Here is an 18,669-nt window from a genome sequence, read left to right as displayed (position 1 = left end):
GGTGATTGTCTATAGCTATCTATAAAACATGGTGGATGCTCTCATGGCTTGAACTGCATTTCAGCCAGTGATGTTGGTGATTTTGTCAAAAGTGATGAAATAATGACGGCATCAGATTTTGATCCAATATGCAATAACATCTGTCTGATTGGCAAATGCTCAATTTTTCAGCATGACAATAGTCACAAACAGACTGCCAATGCCGTAAAAGCATACCTCGATAGAAAAACACTGTCATTCATGGATATTATTATTATTATTATTATTATTATTATTATTATTATTATTATTATTATTACATACGGATCTTTTGGTGGAGCTTTTACATTTGAATGAGCATAAATAAATAAATAAATAAATAAATAAATAAAAGAAAAACATGGGGTATCAATCGTAAAGTTGACTTTCTGTTTGATTATCATTCGGTGCTGTGTCTTGCTAATGTTGCCCTTATCAGAGCATTTTAAGGCTGAGTAAACTAACTGTGAAATAAGAATCGTTGTTTAAAGCGTTTAGCTGCCCCCTCGGGGCTCATTAGAATTGACGGGTGAGTGGGTGCTGCTGGGTGTAATGTTCCTTTAAAGAGCGCTGCCCCCCGCAGCGTCGTCATTGCGCAGAGCAGTTTGAACCAAAAAGCGGAGTGACCTTCCTCCGCTCTCAGTCTGAGAGGGGCAGCACTGAAGCAATAAGCCGGTCACAGCTCCCGCAGTCCCCCCGCTTTAGCTTCAGAAATGAACAACAACTTAGTCGGAGATGAAGTCGGGTAAGATCGGTTTAACAGAGCCGTGCACGGCATCCATGCGGAACCGTGAATCTGTTTGTGACTTTCTGTTAGAGCGCTGTGTTGTCAAGCTGTCAGTTGACAGCTAACATTAGCTAGCAGGCTAAGCTAGCCTGAGTAACTTAGCGAAGTCGCTAGCCTGAGGAAAGGCGGCCAAAAAAGTGAAAGTAGTCTTCAGAGTAGCCCAGCCTTTGGTGCCACAGCTCATGGAGAAATTTACCATGTTTGTGTGAAATGCTACCACTTGTCAGACGAGTACACGGAATTGTAGTTAGTTATTTCTGTGTTGTTTTCGGTTAGCTCCAAGCAACTGAGCTAGTTGAGCTAACGCTTGCCAGCGAAGCGAAAGTCTCCGTTCCTGACTTCGTCGGTGCGAGGACATTTAGCGGGCACTGCTGGAGGATGGAGCATCCTCGTGTGTAGCCAGTCTTCACTTTTCCCACGGTCGTTACAATTGTCATTTGTGTGTTTCAGCAGTGATCCGAGGCACACATTAACGAACTCGCTAGCGCATTTGACAGAAGTACCGTTTGAACTGCCGCTAAACTTCCAGTTATGCAGGCATCATCCGAGTTCACTGGTCCGCATGCGGAGAGCCGAGTAACCGCTCGTTGCTCCGCTCACAGATGGAAATACGGATCTCAGCGTTGAAAGGTGATAGACACGGGCTGTCGTGGTTTCGGAACTCAGTTTGTGTTAGCCTGCTAGACGCCAGGGCTCTGTCCCGGGTAACTTACGTGGCAGGAGGTTTATAAAAAACCCTTTATTGTCGAGGCCATTGCCTTGAATGTTAGAAGACCAAAGTGACATCCATAGCAAGGACTAGACCTCAACATGAGTCACACTAAACACGGACATTTTAACTGTAGCTGTACTGTGGATATAACCAGATGCTGCATTGGTAGCAGGCTTGCCTGATGTTGTGTAATAGCTGTGTTCCTGGCTGTTTAATCAGCTGTGCTTTCAGCCTGTGCAGGAGAGCTTTCATTTTTTTTAAATCATGCCTTTCATATGTGACTCTGTCCTGACGATTTCCAGATTATCATTTAGTCTGGCTCAGAGTGATGATCAGTGCTCACTTAATGGTCACATCTCCTTTCAGGAAACTTTTTGTGGGTGGATTGGACTGGAGTACCACACAAGGTATGTCACACGGTTTCACCCATGAAGGCTTATTTATATAATTCAACCCTTTCTGCATTGCACTGTTCACGCTGCCTGGTTGTGTATCAGAAATTAGTTGTGAATGTAGCATATAGATCAGGTCAGGTCAAGTCAGTAGCAATACAGAGGTGATTTCCAGAGATAATAATGAAATAAAATCTTACTTTAATATCAGTATTATGATGATATACTGACAGTGACTAATGGGGCTTGCATTTAATTGATAACCTGTCACTGAGTCATGTGAAGACCTGTAGAGAAGTAGTTTCTCTTGAGGTTTTAGTAAATTTATCCTTATGATTGCTAAGAGTATGTAGTTAATATTAATTACACATTTTTGACCCTTTAATGTCAAACCCTTCAAAACTCAATATCATGTAATTTTTATCTAATGAGCACCTGAAAGCGAGGTTTTGTAAAACATAACCTGCCAAGGTGGAATTGCTCATTCCTGTTTGTTATTATGAGCACTGTTTTGCTGTGTACCAAAGCATGTGTATCATTTTAATTAGTCCTTAGCCTTGAGTATCTAGAAGCAGACTATGTAACACTCACAGTAACCGTAATTACAGATAATAACAAGTTTTGCATGATATTATTGGTGTAGTGACTTTGTAATATGCATAGACTTGACAGCATACTAGGAACGTATAGTTAGTAGCAGCATTTATTAGATATTAAATCATGTCATTGAAATCTCCGTGGTCATTAATGTGCTTTGTCTGTTATAAAGAACAGGAATATAAAAAGTAGGCATAGTAACGCCTCACGCTTTACTATGATTTCATTCAAACTGTCATTTATGAGCCTTTAATTTTCATATTTCCATGCAGATAGTGTAAGTGTCCCTGATGGTTTGCTTGTAGCAAGTGTCTCTCGGTATTATTGAATTTTTTGATATGCTGTAGTGACTTTTGATGTGCTTTTCACATCGCAATATAACTGATATATCCACGTGTATATATATGAATGTCTCTGTTGGGTGTGTGTTTACACTGTCCTCTCATTCAGTCCGAGCCGGAGATTGTCTTGCTTGTTGAAAGCCCTGCACTGTCTCATGCTAGATTGGCCATTGTGTAACATTGCACGGGTGCTTGTCTGTGCTACCAGCACTGAACCACAGGGCTACGTAACTCTGAGCTTGTTTCTACGGTGATGCCTCAGGGCTTCTCAGCAATGAGAAAAAGCAATTACGGTAATGCTCTCCAATGTGACTCCTCATTTGTTCAAACTTGCACGCCTTGCTTGTCCTGCCTCCGTGGGCGTGTGCGGGCCTTACATTTGTTGGTTGTATATTTAGTGCAATGCAAGATGACAGTGGGTCAATGCTTCATTTGCTCTTGAGGAGTTTTAGTGTCACTTACTGTAACATTATGTTTTCGCATGGATAGCACAATACCAGATATTGTTCCATAACAATAAAGGTTCCTTAATACCTTTTGGTGTTGCCAGTATAATCCACACATAATTTTTTCTCTCAGGTTTTGGTCCAAGTTGGAGTGTCACAGATATTTTTATGGTGTCCTTCAACATAAAGAAGTCATCTAGTATTTAAACAATGACTGCACTTCCTTCTCTTCATGAGGAAAATTGCTGTGGCTCAATGCTTTTGCTTTGTTATCTTCTCTTCTCTTCTCAGAGACACTGAGAAACTACTTCTCACAGTATGGGGAAGTAGTAGATTGTGTCATCATGAAGGACAAAACTACAAATCAGTCGCGAGGCTTCGGCTTTGTTAAGTTCAAAGACCCCAATTGTGTACGGACAGTGCTGGAGACAAAGCCACATAATCTCGATGGAAGAAATGTAAGTATTTTAACAACAGAAGAGCAGATGGTTGAATCAAACGCAGTAATCTGCCGGCGCTTTCTGTGAGAAAACTGAGAAAAAAACCTTCATATTGTATTTCATCATCCACCAGTTAGAAGTTATTTAAGGGAGAGGACAGGTTTTCTTTAGGCCATACATGCCTGGAACCATTAGTACAGATGATGCACTTTGGAAAGACTGACATTAGTTTGCCCGACAAGATTTACCTGTTTAAATGAGTGAAATTGAAATAGGGATGGGTTTCTCCCACGTGCATCAAATCAGTTTCATTCACGTGAGATTTTGCTTGGTTTGCTGTGCTGATAGAAACAGTGCGGGGGGTGAGGAACATTTGAAGGTGCCTTTATTTTAGGCTAATGGAAAACTCTCTCTGTTGTTAGATTGACCCGAAGCCATGTACTCCCAGAGGAATGCAGCCTGAAAAGTCTCGAACCAAGGAGGGCTGGGTAAGAGGAATCTGATTTCTTCTGGGGATGCTAGGCTAGCTGTTTCTACTGGAATAAACCTGGAATAGACCCCAGCCTCTCCGTCCCCTCCTCTTCTGGAGGTTAGGCTATAGCTTGTTTTAATGAGGCGACCTTGAGCTTTTAAGTGTAAATTATATATTTTTTTCTTTAAAGTATAATAATTTTCTTTTTTTCCCCCCATCGTGACAAAAACACAGCCTTTATTACTTTGAGGTCTGGATAACTCACAGAAACATTAAACAATCTGTGACTTCTGCCAGCTTCGATCTCTTACTGCAGGGACTGCAGCAATATCAGCCACTCTCTGGTACAGCTTCCACTTATTTGAAATTGAAGTATAGAATTGTGACATTTTAAAATGTTCCTGTATAACGACACTAAATTAAAATACAGCTGCATGATTGCATTAACTTTTTTTTTTCTAGCCGTCTTATCTGAAATGTGATGTTCTTGTAATTGCCCTCACACATCGAGGTATTATTAAGGAGGGTTTGAACATGAGTTGGCTAATGTGGTGCATCGCTCTCAGCAACAAATTTTCTGAAAGGCAGAAATCTCCGCTCTTGCTCGGATAATTTGTGGGTCGATCAACGATGCTTATCAAACCCCTGCAGACCTATTATAGCCATTTTGTCCCTTTGGGCAGCAGGGACTTTAGTTTTGCTGTCAATATAACGTTTTCATAAGTTGCTTATTTGGCTGTAAGCAGACTGTATGTCAGAAGCTTTTAGAAATGCGGCTCTTTGCTTGCTGCTGCTGCTGGAGCCCCTTTCACTGGCTTTAAGTCATGCAGCTGGTACTGAATGTTTTACTAAGTAAACACAAGATGTAATTGTTAGAAATCATTGTTGTAAACAGCCTCTAGCCCTTACGGCATGAGTGCAGTGTACAGCAACGGCGAAACGCTTAGTGGTTGAGAATAAGTGGAAGAAGCCGTGTTCTCTGATCTGTGGAGACTAGTCTTTGCATTGACATGACATGTTAAGAATTATACCCCAGGGCAAGAAGAGAACCTAATTTCTTCTGCACTGTCTGAATAGATGATGGCTAACTGGCCCCTTCCCAGAGTGATCCTGTAAGAGACATTGAAATCCATACACTCCCTGTTTTTTTTCAGAAGGGCAGCAAAGCTGATAGCAATAAATCAAAGAAGATATTTGTAGGTGGAATCCCCCATAACTGCGGCGAGCCTGAACTCAGGGACTATTTCAATAGATTCGGAGTGGTGAGTATTGCCAAGTGCATAATACAAGTCAGTTCATTATTGTCATTAAGAGTGCTTGAATGGATGTGACATTGAACAGGGTCAGTACTACAGCATAAAAATATATGGGGCGAGATGCGATAGGACGATTCATTATTTTTCCAAACTGAGCAAGAATATTTAACTGGAATAAGAACGGACCCTTACCAGATTTCTAAAGCTGAGCCACTGTTTCCCTTTGTCCCATTCAAGGTCACAGAGGTGGTAATGATCTATGATGCGGAGAAGCAGAGGCCCCGAGGTAAAAGCTGATCCTGTCCTTTCCCTCCCCTCTCCATACCTTACCATATTAAATCTAATGACAAACTATTCTGCCCCCCCCCCCCAAAAAAAAAAAATCCCATTCAGCCCCAGCGATCTCGTTTAGTTAATGCACTGGAACGGGAATTTTGTTCATGGTAAATACAAGCATTAACTGGAACCCATACTAGGTTACTTCAGTCAATATCAACCAGTTTTTATTATTGCTGTGGAAAAAAACACTGCCCGCTGAGGCTGCATTAAATTCCTCAAGATAAATGAAGGCAATAATTGTGCATTCATATATGTATTTTTATAACATAATAACCCAAAACTTTAGCTGAACCTGTGTTGTACATTATCACAGTGGGAATATGTGAATTTTGCATAGGTTGTCTAGCAAACTGGTGTCATAAGAGCAAATTAACTGGCTATCATGAGCGTAACTAGTTCATTAGCATTTAGTGTAAGTGATGGCTTCACTTTTTCAAGTATGTAAACAATAGTTGGGTAAAATGAAGAAGTAAAATTAGGAAACTACTTTTTGGTGTAATTTTTCCTCTTGCTCGTATTCACTTCACTTTCAGTGTGAGAGATGGAAGCAAAGTCCACAGTCCTTGTTTATTTGGAGCTAACTTGAGTCTAAAAAAGTCAAACAAAGTTGGTATCTTTCAAAATCTGACACTGCAGTGACCTTTAAACTGGAACCGCTTAAGCAGAGATCTCTTCATAGTGAGTGTAACTAGGAGGACTAAAGACACTTAAGAACTGCTGAATATTTCAGTTTTTAAAAAAGAAAAACAAATACACCTTAAAACAAATATTGACACTAGATTTTTACGTATCAAACGTTTTGTTTGTTTTGTGGCTGTCGCTGTCCATAACCAATCAAATGTAACGTGATATTTAATTACCAGTTAACCTCCCCAGCATTATTTGGCCTTCAAAATGACATTGAAAAAATATGTTGTGCAGTTTTAAAACAGCTTAGTCAAAATATTCCATTCCTAGTGCATTTTGTCATTTTCTTTACAAATAGCTGAAATAAAAGGTATAAAAACATATTCTTAAAAAAAGAAGAAGAAAACAACGCATACTAAAGATGCAAATTTGTCTTGAAAACCACAATTAATCACCATGAAGTAAAACGACTTATTTTATCTTTTTTATTTACTAAAACTGTTTCCACTAGTTATTAAAAATGATCTCGGAAACAAGCTAAGACTAACTAACTGAAAAAGAGACATTTTGCAGGAAAAATAGGTGCTCAAAAAAACACAGTACTTAATCACACTGTGCAACTGGCGTATTGAGAACACTTTGAGCGTGTGAAGGGGGGGTTTGTCCTTCAAAGAGGCTGGTTGCAGCCTGTTATCTGGAGAACAATGGAATCATTTTAAACCCTTTTATTTCCCTTGGACTCCTCAAAACTTTCAGAGACCTAATTTTGAACTTCAGAAAGGACCTTTTATGTTTACCCACTTAAGTCATAAATGTATCATGAGTGTGTGACATGTGTCGACACTTTTAGCACGGATGGCCTCGCTGGGAATCAGACCCGTGACACCGGACGCGATGGTGTCAGGCCCTGCCCACCGAGTTACAGTCACAGCTGCTTCATCTGCATTTGTCCTACATAGAAACGATGAAGCGGTCACTGATCCACAGCACGCACCCCGCCTCTCCCTTCAGAACCCACTCTCTGTTCACTCTCTGTTGGGGAAAAACCCAGAATAGTTTGCCATTGGATTTTAACATGATCTATTGCACAAGTAACAACCATTACATAATCTTTAATAGTGTAAACCTTCTTTTACTAAAACCATTAGATGCTGATCATTGGAATAAGTTTTCTTTACCTTGATTTAGAAGTAACTGATACTTGTATCTTAAATGGCATAGTATGTGTTTTCCCATATGTAGAAAGTTAAGTATTTTTGTAAGTAAGCCCTTTCTATTTTTTCTTTCTTCTGTCCCCCTTCTTCTTGTGAATGGTTTGAATGTGATTAACGGTGTCTCTTAAGATTTGTCTTTTCTCCTTTAGGTTACTGTGTATTGATGGGTAGCACAGAGGTACAGGCCAAACGTAAATGCAGCCAATTTATTTTATTTTATCCGTTTGTTTTATTTTTTTTCTTTTTAACTTGGTAAAAAATGAGGTGTACACAAAGCTGCATCTATGCTTACCTGGACTTGACTGATGGTTTCACTCTATTAAGCTTAAGAGCAATTTAAGGAAAGTCCTGTCGCAACAGTGTCTCACGGTTGTGATCACATGATGCTGCAGCATAATTATTATAAATAATAACCTTTTTCCCTACATATAATGAATTTTAGATGTAAAGATTTATATATATATAAGATGTAACACAGACTCTGTGTGGACCAATCTTGCTTAATTGTGACCCCAAAAGTTCAATATTGCCTTGGGAAAAAAGTCTAACTAATTACAACTTCAGTAATAATTTATTATTAAATATTTTCAATAATACAAATTTGTAATATAAAGTTTACTCTGATAAAAAAATACTTGATTTCAGTAAATTTGTGTCATTTCTGCATTAAAAATACTTAAACTGTCACTTGAATATAACAAATCTTGGTAATTAATAAGCCAATAATTTGAAAATGTCAAATTATGTTCTACTTCTCCATCCAGATGGTCTGTAGTTTGTTAGCTGATATTTTAGGCTGGGTAAAATCCTTACCAATGACACCATATGTCAAAATCTTTAATGGGCCAACTTGGTTTTACATTTAGGTTGGGGAACGGGTCATCGACAGATGTTAATAATAGCAGTAGATCACGAGTCTTGGGAATGTTTGGCAGGGTACTAGAGGTCTCTGAAAATCTCAGTTGTCTTGTAGGACATTTAATTGGATTCAGGTTAGGTCCCCAAGTAGAGATGCACACCCAACCCAATTCTGCCACAGCGGAAAGTTAATCAGATTGAAAGTAGATCACTGCAGCACGCAGCAGCTTGTTGGCTCTGCAGGGTTTTGCCTCAGATCATCAGATGAAATAATTTCCCGAACAGCCGGCGTGGTCAAAAAGTTGTCGAACTTGTTGATGCACTTTGTGTATTCCCTTGATGAAACAAAACACACCCTGCTCATCAGTGCGGACGATCAGTTGTGGCCTATATCTTTGTGTTACCGTTGTGAGCAATATTTTAATTGTCCATTTTAGGCTTATCCTGGCTGACTCAAAAGTAAAATACTGAATTTGGGAAAGCTTGGAGAAAGCTTTAGGCATTCTACAGTTTGTGTTTCTCCATATTTTTTGTGATGCATTAACAATGGCTGTTGCGAGTGTGTGCTCCACAGCAATATACCACGGGACAGATCAAGGTGGGGTTTGGATGAAACAGCATGAAGTAATTAATTGTAATATTGGCTCAATTGGAATTCATCAGCTACACGTTTGACCTTTTTATGTGACATTTCACTTTAAATCAAACCTGTCACCCTTCATGTTTAACATTTAAGCACTCCATTATTAATCTTCACCAAAAGTTTCTCTGCACAGTAAAGTTTCCTTTAATTCCCCAGGCGTTAGTCTTGGATTTGTATTGTCTGCGACGTCATCCGAACCCCAGGAGCCTCTTGCTCAGTCTTGACGGATCCTCACTCTGCTGAAGCCCAATACTGTTCTTCATCTTGTGTTGTCACAACCCCCCTGCTACCTTGATTCACTCTTGGTCGTTGGCTAGGTTTTGGATTTATTACTTTCGAGGCCGAACAATCAGTGGACCAGGCTGTCAACATGCATTTTCACGACATCATGGGCAAAAAAGTGTGTAGTTGTAGTTTTATTTTACCCTTAAGATCAAACTGAGGCTTGGGCGACAGAGCAGGAACTGTACTGTGATGCTGCTTTATTGCTCAGAGCTAATTTTCTAGTGGCTTCCTATTTGTGAACGCAGCATCATACGGCTCAAAATTAAGTGTCTAATATCTTAAATTGATGTACGTAATATTTTTTTCATCACATTACATGGCTATCTCCCACTTATGCTTTCATAGTTTCTAAAAGCCCTCATCCTTCTCTTGCTGCTATTACAGTTTAAATTGTCGCCCAAGGCTTTGTTTAAACTGACCACTCCTTTAGGATGTCTAAACAAGTTAAATTGTATTCCACGAATTTCAATTACAGTAATTTTCTGGCTCTTGATGTGCTAAAATGGAAACCAAATGAATGAAATGCAAGGCTTTAAATCCAGCAGTCTTCTTGAGATTTTAACTCACCTAAAGGATTGGTCGAGTCACTTCTATTTTTGTTTCTTTGTTTCTTTTTTTTTTCTTTGTTTCTTTTTTTTTTCTTTGTTGATGTTTTCTTTTCTAATGTTTTGTTGGCAGGTCACTTACACGTCAACATGTTTTATTTTCTTTGTTTTTCTTTTTGAAAAGTTAAAGAAAAGCTCAACTCAGTGACCTCAGTTGAAGAATCTCCATACTGTGTCTGTCAGTTCTTTAAATCTACCAAATGAAAGTCTGCCACTTCACAGTGTTTGCTTTAACTCGGCGCGTGAAGCAGATGGATGAGGTTTAGTGTACAGAGTCAGTTCAGATAGTGTCAGGTAGGCCGTCCGTCTGGTAAAGTAACAGTAAGTCTGCTGTGTTGTAATATTTAAGCACAGCTCTTAACCCGCTGCCACACCTCTGATTGTACCATTGTACGGACAATCCAGCTGACACCTCACCTGAGTTACAACCAAGCAAAAAAACATTGACTTGGGTTAAAATGGGACTTTATCCGCTCCCTAGGAAAACCACCCCGGAGAGGCAGTAAATGAAGACGGCCTCCTCCTTGCCCTCCATGCAAATAGTAATGAGTTGTGGGCATGAGAAAATGGTCGCAGTACAGTTACATCCACTCTTATGCATATCCTGTTACTGCACATGTGGTTTTAGTGTTTCAAGGTCAGTCCATAGTAGCTGACACGTTGAAGACCTTTCGTAACGTATGTTAAAATGATTTTGGAGAGACACACCTCTCTGTGTCTCCCTTCATAGATGTTTTCTCTGTCAAACTTGACTTGGAATAAGTACTCGAGGGAGAACGAACAGTGACGAGATGGCTGTAAAACGAACCGATCGCCACTCTGAATTGGATGTGACATTCAATAAAGACCTCAACTGGAGTCCTCAGTCCAAACCACAAATTAAATGATATTATTAACTACCAGTTAATTTTCTCCAGAAAATACCTAAGGCCAGGAAATTTGAAAGCTTCCCTGAAATTGATTTTATTATTTGCCAATTTAGAACGGCAACAGATTTTCATTCAGATGTCACTGATTATTACATGAAAAAGATGAGCTGAATCCAATTTTGCCAGCCCGACCTGTATACTCTCTGCTGGTACCCGCTCCCCTTGACTTTGCCCTCATTTCTTGTAGGTAGGATTGGGGGCTCAACTTAATCCATTGTTCTTGACTTGACATTACCTTACGCTGGGACTTGAGGGAGGCTGGGAGATATGAGTTACAAAATTAGAAATTGGAGCACATCAAACTGTGGAACAAATCCCAATTCTGCTGTTGGGGACTGTACAGAAGTCACGGTATCCATCACTCGTAGCTGAGATGCCCAAGGGAGAAAGTGCTCAGGTAACCGGCGGCGAGGCCACTCCCGGAAACATGTGCATGTAATTAGGTCGACAGAGAAGGAAGAGAGGAGGCTGGGGAAGGTGGTAACACCTTAAAGCAGGGAGGAATTTGCAATTCGTTTTCCTCCCGCAAGGTGACCCCAATAACTCAACCTCTCAGTCTATTTATGGTTGGCTCCCCCTTAGTCTCAGCCTGTTTCTTTGCTCTGGTTAAGTGCTGGCAGCTTTGCCTAGTTATAGACAGGGAAGTTTTGTTATTGGGTCAACACATTCATACTTGACTCAAGGTCACCCAATTTTTTTTATATATATTTATATATAATTAAAATTAAATCAAATGTGGCATTTAATTAACATCGTCTTTATCAAAAATGAAGAAACAACTTGTCAAATTTATGGACAATTGTTGGGATCCAGTTTGAAAACTGTTTTCTCACTTTTGACACAGTATGAAGATTCAGATTTAGATTGAATAAAAAAAAACAAAACTGTTCATTTGTAGTTTCTGCATGTTTACCTTATATTCTGTTAGAGCTGAGATACCGATCTACATCCATTCCCCCTTAAAACTTATACCAAAACAAAATACAAATTAAATTCTCTGTAAGCGTTAGCTGGAGAAAGGTAAGTCATGACCTTCCATTAGATGTCTTTATCTTTTATATAGGGTAGTTAATGACAAAGAAAAAGACAGACATCTATGTTTCTCAGGTACCTTTCAGATCTTGGATCATTGATTGGCTCTTTGATTTTCTTTTTTTCTTTTTTTTTCCTGGCCAGTGAAATTCCCGATTAACACAGAGTACCTGAGACACATAGCCATACAGCCCTTCTGGCTACACAGTAATATTAATTTATATATAGCTAGCTGGCCCACATAAATTAAATAAACATAAAGTAAAATATTTCAAACTGGCCCAAAATTGCTGAGATTAAGTATCAGAGCTAGGACAGGTCTGTCTAGGTGAGGGGCTTCATGGACTTTTTACTGGTGTTGCCAAATGTGCCCTCCTTGTCCTTTGTCCAGGTGGAAGTAAAGAAGGCCGAACCTCGTGACAGCAAAGCTCCTGGCCAGCTTGGCCCTGGCCAGTGGGCACCCAGGGGCATCTTGAGTGCAGCTAATGGTTGGACAGCACAGCCTGCTCAGGGCTGGCAACAGCCTTATGGGCCACAGGGTGAGTGGGAACAAGTCCCAGAGCAGAGCAAGAGAAGCTCACTGTTCAGAGGAAAATCCAATGTTTAATCCTCTGCTTAAACATTAGGTTTGTATGTATGTGTGACAGTTTGAATACTTAACTGTTATGTGAACATTTTATGTTTTCAGTCTAATCTTCTTTTTTTTTTTTTTCTTCTCCTTCCTAAAGGAGTGTGGGTGTCAACTACCGGCCAGCCCATAGGTAGGTGTTAGTCCTCCACTTGACAACACAAAAACTGTCTTCTTTTTGTTATTTTTGTGGCTTTCTTGCATGTTGTGTAACTGTTAGACTGCAGATACATGTGTTTTTGCCATGTGATCATGTGCTTATCTCAAAACGCTTGTGTGACAGCACAGGGCTCGCACACGGTGTGGCCCATGGACCGATGACAGTTAACAGTACATGTTATCACTGATTCATAAAGGCTGAGGCTGCTGATAATTTGCTGCTCGAGACAGATGGCAGCATTGAATGGATTCCGGGCCTCCCTCTGCTATTGGTCAGGCTCGGCTTCATATCACCACCTCCGGGTCAACCTGCAGCGCTCGCTGCAGTGTCGACTCTGTGCTCGCTTGCAAGATCCTTCAGTTTCAGATAGTCGTCTGCTTCAGTCTTTAAACAACTTCTCTGTGCACACTTTTAATCAGAGAATCTGTTTGATGCAGTTCATATGTATCCTATTATTGTCAACTGTGCTCAAGTCTCATTAGTCTTTGTTATTCTGTGTTGGGGTAGGCGGGTATGGACCTCCGTTGCCAACAGGCCGGGGAACCCCCGCCCAGCCTCCGTCGCCTTTCAACGCATTCCTGGTCACGACCCCGGCAGGTGGCTTTGCTGCACCTCAGGGCTACCCTCAGCAGGGCTACAGCACCGCACCTCAGTTTGGTCAGTCATACTAACTCAGTCACATTTTACTACTGTTGATTGGTAATGCTGTGTATATAAATAAGTTAATAGTTTGGAGGCCAGTAGACGGTGACTTTTATTTATTTTTAAAGCATTTGAAAAAAACATGTTTAGTGCAGCGTCACTGAAGAAAAGAGAAGAAAATTTGAAACAATGATTTAAGTCATTTTTGTAACAATCACAGTTTGATCCGGAAGTTTCTATTTATGAAAGACATGTATTGGCCACACAGAGCTTTGGTTCTTATACCCCTTATGTGGTCTAGGTTTAGACTGTTAGACAGTGATATTAGGTGAATAAATGGTACTTAGTGCCTTGACTAGAAGTGTTTTTTGTGAGGTGGTAATGGTGTCAGAAATCATCCACTTTTTTTCTCCTTTTTTGCACACAAATGGTATAAAATGCTAAAGCAACGCTAGAAAACGTTCTTTGGGGTGAAAAACAAATACAAATCATGATATGTCTTTCCAACAGGTTACAGTTTCGGCACACCACAAGCAGACCAGTATGCTCCACAGGTTCCTCCTCCACCCACGACTCCAGGAACTGCACCGCTGGGCTTTGCACCAGCCACCACACCGACTCAGGATTTGAGCAAAGCTCCCACCGGGCAGCCCGACTTCACTTATAGCCAGTATGGTAAGACGGGCTTTGTGCATAAAGAATGCCGCCTCTTTTCTCTCCCAGTTGATTTTTCTTCACCTCTCGGTCCTGCCCGTCTCCCTGGTTATTTTACTGGGTGCAGCTACAGCCTTTTTAGGTTCATGAGTATCCCCCTTAGACGAGCAGGAGCTTGCTGATGGTACCATTTAGCTTGAACGGCTACACATGCATACATACTTTCTGCATACATGAACCCCTCTGGCTCCGCCAAGAAGATCACTGCTGAAGTTTCGCCATACCCAGGAGTCCTCAGCAGTCATTTCAGTTGAGTGTTTCCGGCGGGCCCTGGATTGATAAAAGATTGGTAGGTCTTGGTAGGTTTGAATTAGATCATCCTGCCTTGCGATGTTTGTTTTTCCTGTTTTGTTTTGTTTTTTATTTTAAAAGGATTCCAAACTTGGCCTGAACGTGCAAACCATTTGATTTGATTTGGTTCAGGCACTCCTGCTTTTCATTTAATCCCTTCTACCCTTCCTCCTCTTCCATGTTGATGACTTTGCTGGCTTCTTTTCCCAGACTTGGCACGATTCCCATAGAAGAGCACCAGCATGACAATATTATCTTATGAAACACTGTTTCTGGAATATGCCGTGTCCAATCTGCCAAGCCACCTATCAGATTTTTTTCACCATGTTCATCATTGTTATTGCACTGGAGCTTTGCATGCTTGTCTGCAGAATGTGACCTTTTTCCACTCTGTGTTGTAAATGCATAGAGATATTGGAGTACTGGATTAGTCATTTTTGACTAATGTGTCTGTAGGTTGTACTTTGTGGTTTCTGTCTTTGTGGTCTTTGAACAGTGCTGTCGACCAGTCTAACAAAACCTTTAGATCGTGTCGGACCACAATAAATATTCATCCTGGATCTCAACTGAGCTCTGAAACTGCTGCCACATTTCAGTCAGCATTCAGTGCCTTGAAAATGAGACAGTTCGCCAATCCACTTTAGTAGAAAACAATGATTTTTAGTTTGTATGATTTTAAGACTGTTAGGGGCCTGAATCACATGTTGTAAATGCACGATGGAGAAACGGCGATCACGCTGAGAGCACAAATGGAGGCTGGAAGTTTTCAGATGTGAAACAAAAGGCCGAGATAAAAACTAACCAGCATCCATGGAAAAGGAGCAGTCTTTGTCTTTGTTCAACACCGAGCCATTCACTTACATAAGCACACAGGCAGATAACAGTCAGATGCTCATTCATAGCTTCCATCCAGTTTCTTGGCTGACTGGTGTTAATTTTTTTTTTTTATTATCATTATTATTATTCTGACTTGGCTTCCAGCTGCTTCCAACTGCTTAATCCCACATCTACAGCAGTCCTGCGATTGCTGCCAGTCATGACAGGTGCCCATCTTGTTCAGTGTTTTGTGCCTGTGCTTATCCTCCATCCAGCTTTTTTGCTTTTACTGTTCAGGCACTTTGTCTGCTTATCAGTTGGTAGAAACAGCAGAGCCTTGCGAAGGTTTTGTGAAATGAGCATAAAACACGGAGCTCAAAAGTGACGCAAGATTTAGATACTGGATAAGTTTGTGTGTAAAACTAGCAAATGGTTAGTTTGGCTTTTATTAAAGTGATGCTTGTCTTAAAAGCAGCAGTTGTCGAAATGCCCTTGAGTGCACTGCCAAGGTGCATTCGATTTCTAAGAGAACTGGGGTTATTCAAGTAACCAAACAAAGAGATGAAAAGTGCACACAGCAGTGACACAAAGACTCCAAGTGGCGTGTTGAAAGATGGGAAACAAGCCTAGAAATGTGTACCATGGTAGACCAATGGTTCTCTTTCTTGTTTCTAGCTGCTTCCTACCCGTATTTTCAGACTTCTTACTTGTTTTGGTGGGTTTTTTTGTTGTTGTTGTTTTGTTTTGTTTTTAGAACAATGCACATTTCACAAAATTTTGCGAGACCAGGCTGGCATGATAAAGTCAGGTGTGCTAGCAGCTAGCTCACACATGTGTTTTGACTTGTAGGCGAAGCTGAAAAGAAATGCATCGCGGAGCATAGTGCAGACCCATTAAATAAGTATAAATGTACAGCTCTGTTAGCTCAGTAAGAGGGGGAACTATGTAAAGTAGTCGGCCAGCCGTATGTGGGTTCAGTCAACCTGGTCTCCTCATCTCCCTGATAGGCTTGGGTAACTACCCTCAGGACCCCTCTGCCTACGGACCAACGCGTCCTTCTCACAGTTATGGTCAGGATGAGCAGGGAGGATATAGTTCAGGTAGGTGCCAGCATCGTCTTCTCCAACCACAAAAGCAGCATTTGTTCAGTAATACAGTATTTAGAGCTGCAACTTGGTTCTGTGCCTCTTTTCTTTTGCTCTGTGTTGAGTATTTTGCATGTACATTTTGCATGTACATACAAATTACTATGTGTATTCTTGTATAGTAAAATCAAGCTATTGCAAGCCCCAAAGCTGAGTGGATTTGAAAGAAATTTAAATTTGGCAAGCTTAGCCGTAGGCCTGCCGTTTCCCTCAGCAGCTGTAGCTTTACTATACCAAGACTGACCACATCCTCCTTTTTTGTTCACTTTCTCAGTCTGCATTGCTTTGCTGGTTGTTAAAGGATGATCTAATTGTCAGAAAATGTGTTCATGGTTCAGTTATCTCTATGCATCAGCAGTCCATTCAACCATTGTTTCTTTTCCCCATGTACTGTCTCCACATTTTAGCTAAAGGGGTGAGAAAGGAAAGAAGATTTAAAGAAGGCCACGAAACCAGTAAATTTCAATTTCTCTCAGATTGTTCTGTCTCACGGTCCTGTTGGGATCACTCCTCGTTTTAGTTCTTTTCCTATGAAATTTTGTTGTATTTTCCAATTTTCACCATTTTCTTTCTCTCTTTTCAATTCAGTTATTCAGAACTATCTCTGAAATGCTTTGTTTTCTGTTTGTTTTTGTTTTTTTGGTGACACATTGATACCTTCACTCTTTTGTTGACTGGGTTTTACCAGGGTTGGAAAATAATCAGTCGCCATGAGCAGGTTTCAGCAGTGTGAGCAGTGCTTCTGTTTTTTGATAAGATTGGTTTCCTTCCCTGGGAGTCACTGTGGTTCCCTCGTGTGTTTGCAGGGAGATGGTGCCACCGCGTGCGTGTGCGAGCGTGTGTGTAGGAGAACATCCTAAGTGTCTTAAACAATGTTTTCCTCAATGAAGCCATTTAAAAATGTCCCTTAAATTCAACTGAAATTTTCCTTTTACTGTTTGTTCGAACGCACACAGGTTTTGACATAAAAAGGCTCATTGAAGGATTACACAACTAGTTGGAAAAATCCACCATGAAACACTGAGAAAACTTAAATTTACTGTCAAGCAGTGCTTACTCTGTTTCTAAACCCCTGTTGTTGCTTGGTTAGAGCTGCACAAAACTACTTCAAAGCTGCAAATGTAGCACCTGCACCAAGCAACACGCACAGCAGTGTGTCCTGTAATATTTGGAATATGGGAGCAGTGTGAGTACAATAAGAAGCAGTTGGTGTTGGATTTTTCCTTAAAGTACAAACTGTGAATATTTTACATTAAATTTATTCAGTAAAAGGATTTAAGGCATTAGCCTTCTATCGAAACACCGTCCGGTGAACCTGACATTAACGTCACCCCCTCTGTCCTGTCTGCACCTGTCCTGTGTGTTGTTCACCTCAGGGTACGGTCAGGACCTGACAGCCTTCGGCCACAGCTTCGCAGACCCCAGCCAGCCGACAGCCTCGTATGGTGCACCGACAGCACAGCCCGCCGCTGCTCCCCAGCCTGCCGCCAGCGCATTCGGCAGAGGGCAGAACCACAACGTACAGGGCTTCCACCCGTATCGACGCTGACCACCACCACCATCACCCCTTCCCAGGCAGGACCGCTGTGTAAAGTTCAAAAATAAACAAAAAATAAGAAGTCAGGGAAATCTGTGTTCTTGCTAAAAGGCAAAACTGGAGTTCTGGATGTTCTTTAGGAATGTTGAATGCACACAGTTTGTGAAACAGGGATTCCAGTAAATTTAAAAGGGTATTTTTTGTCTTTTTTTAAAATTATTTTATTTTATTTTTTCGTTTTGCATAAATTAAAAAAAACATTCAGCAGAAAGAAGCTTTTATTCCCCACCCCCAACCCATGTTTTATAGTAGAAATAAACTACTTTGCAATAATTTTGTCTGGTCAAACACTAGCACAGAGACTATATGTAAAGAGACTTGCCTATGAATATGTATATTTATGGTGGACACAAATGAAAACAGGGTCTCAAGTTTCCTCAGCTTTAAATTATAGGGAAAATGTTTTTATTTTTCATTTGGTGAATTTTGTTTACTTTCTGAGCCTTTAAAGTTTGTTTAAAATGGAGATTATGAATATATATATTATACACAAACTGTGCAATTTTTTAAAAAGGAAAAAAAATTTTGTACTATAAATGTACACTTTGCTTGTTTTTTTATTTAAAGATGTAGACTTCCCTCAGGTGGCTGTTTTGGGTGCATTTTTGCACTTATGCAAAAAGTAAAGATGAAAAATTATTACAAAAATAAACGTTTTAACGATAAAATCATTCTCGCTGATC

The 18,669-nt window shown here is 40.4% G+C and overlaps 1 protein-coding gene across 5 annotated transcripts; it reads left to right on the top strand.

The window, feature by feature from the left end:
• The first annotated feature begins 428 nt into the window (after positions 1-428).
• On the top strand, positions 429-18,657 carry dazap1 (DAZ associated protein 1). Of its 5 annotated transcripts, none has more exons than XM_005934885.3 (14): positions 429-763; positions 1,884-1,924; positions 3,585-3,751; positions 4,156-4,221; positions 5,363-5,467; positions 5,699-5,747; positions 9,460-9,542; positions 12,385-12,532; positions 12,722-12,754; positions 13,289-13,438; positions 13,934-14,098; positions 16,252-16,344; positions 16,797-16,844; positions 17,766-18,657. In XM_005934885.3, exons 1-14 carry the CDS (start codon positions 732-734, stop codon positions 17,936-17,938), a joined length of 1,353 nt encoding a protein of 450 aa, XP_005934947.1. In that variant the 5' UTR covers positions 429-731; the 3' UTR covers positions 17,939-18,657. The 5 variants fall into 5 exon arrangements, with proteins under 5 accessions (XP_005934947.1, XP_005934946.1, XP_005934948.1 ...); XM_005934884.3 differs by having other exon boundaries at positions 433-763; positions 5,360-5,467; XM_042225932.1 differs by lacking the exon at positions 429-763 and adding an exon at positions 770-1,435 and having other exon boundaries at positions 5,360-5,467.
• Positions 18,658-18,669: the final 12 nt, after the last annotated feature.

Source organism: Haplochromis burtoni, unplaced genomic scaffold (assembly GCF_018398535.1).
Source record: "Haplochromis burtoni strain Fernald_Lab_line unplaced genomic scaffold, NCSU_Asbu1 Contig_189, whole genome shotgun sequence".
Lineage (NCBI taxonomy): Eukaryota > Metazoa > Chordata > Actinopteri > Cichliformes > Cichlidae > Haplochromis > Haplochromis burtoni.
This window is presented reverse-complemented; position numbering and strand designations above follow the sequence as displayed.

Excerpts from the sequence above, each read along its gene's own strand:
- dazap1 (XM_005934884.3), top strand. The coding sequence starts at position 732 with ATGAACAACAACTTAGTCGGAGATGAAGTCGG. Across the intron at positions 5,748-9,459 it reads GGAGAAGCAGAGGCCCCGAG|GTTTTGGATTTATTACTTTC; the intron begins GTAAAAGCTGAT and ends GTCGTTGGCTAG. Across the intron at positions 13,439-13,933 it reads CAGCACCGCACCTCAGTTTG|GTTACAGTTTCGGCACACCA; the intron begins GTCAGTCATACT and ends TCTTTCCAACAG.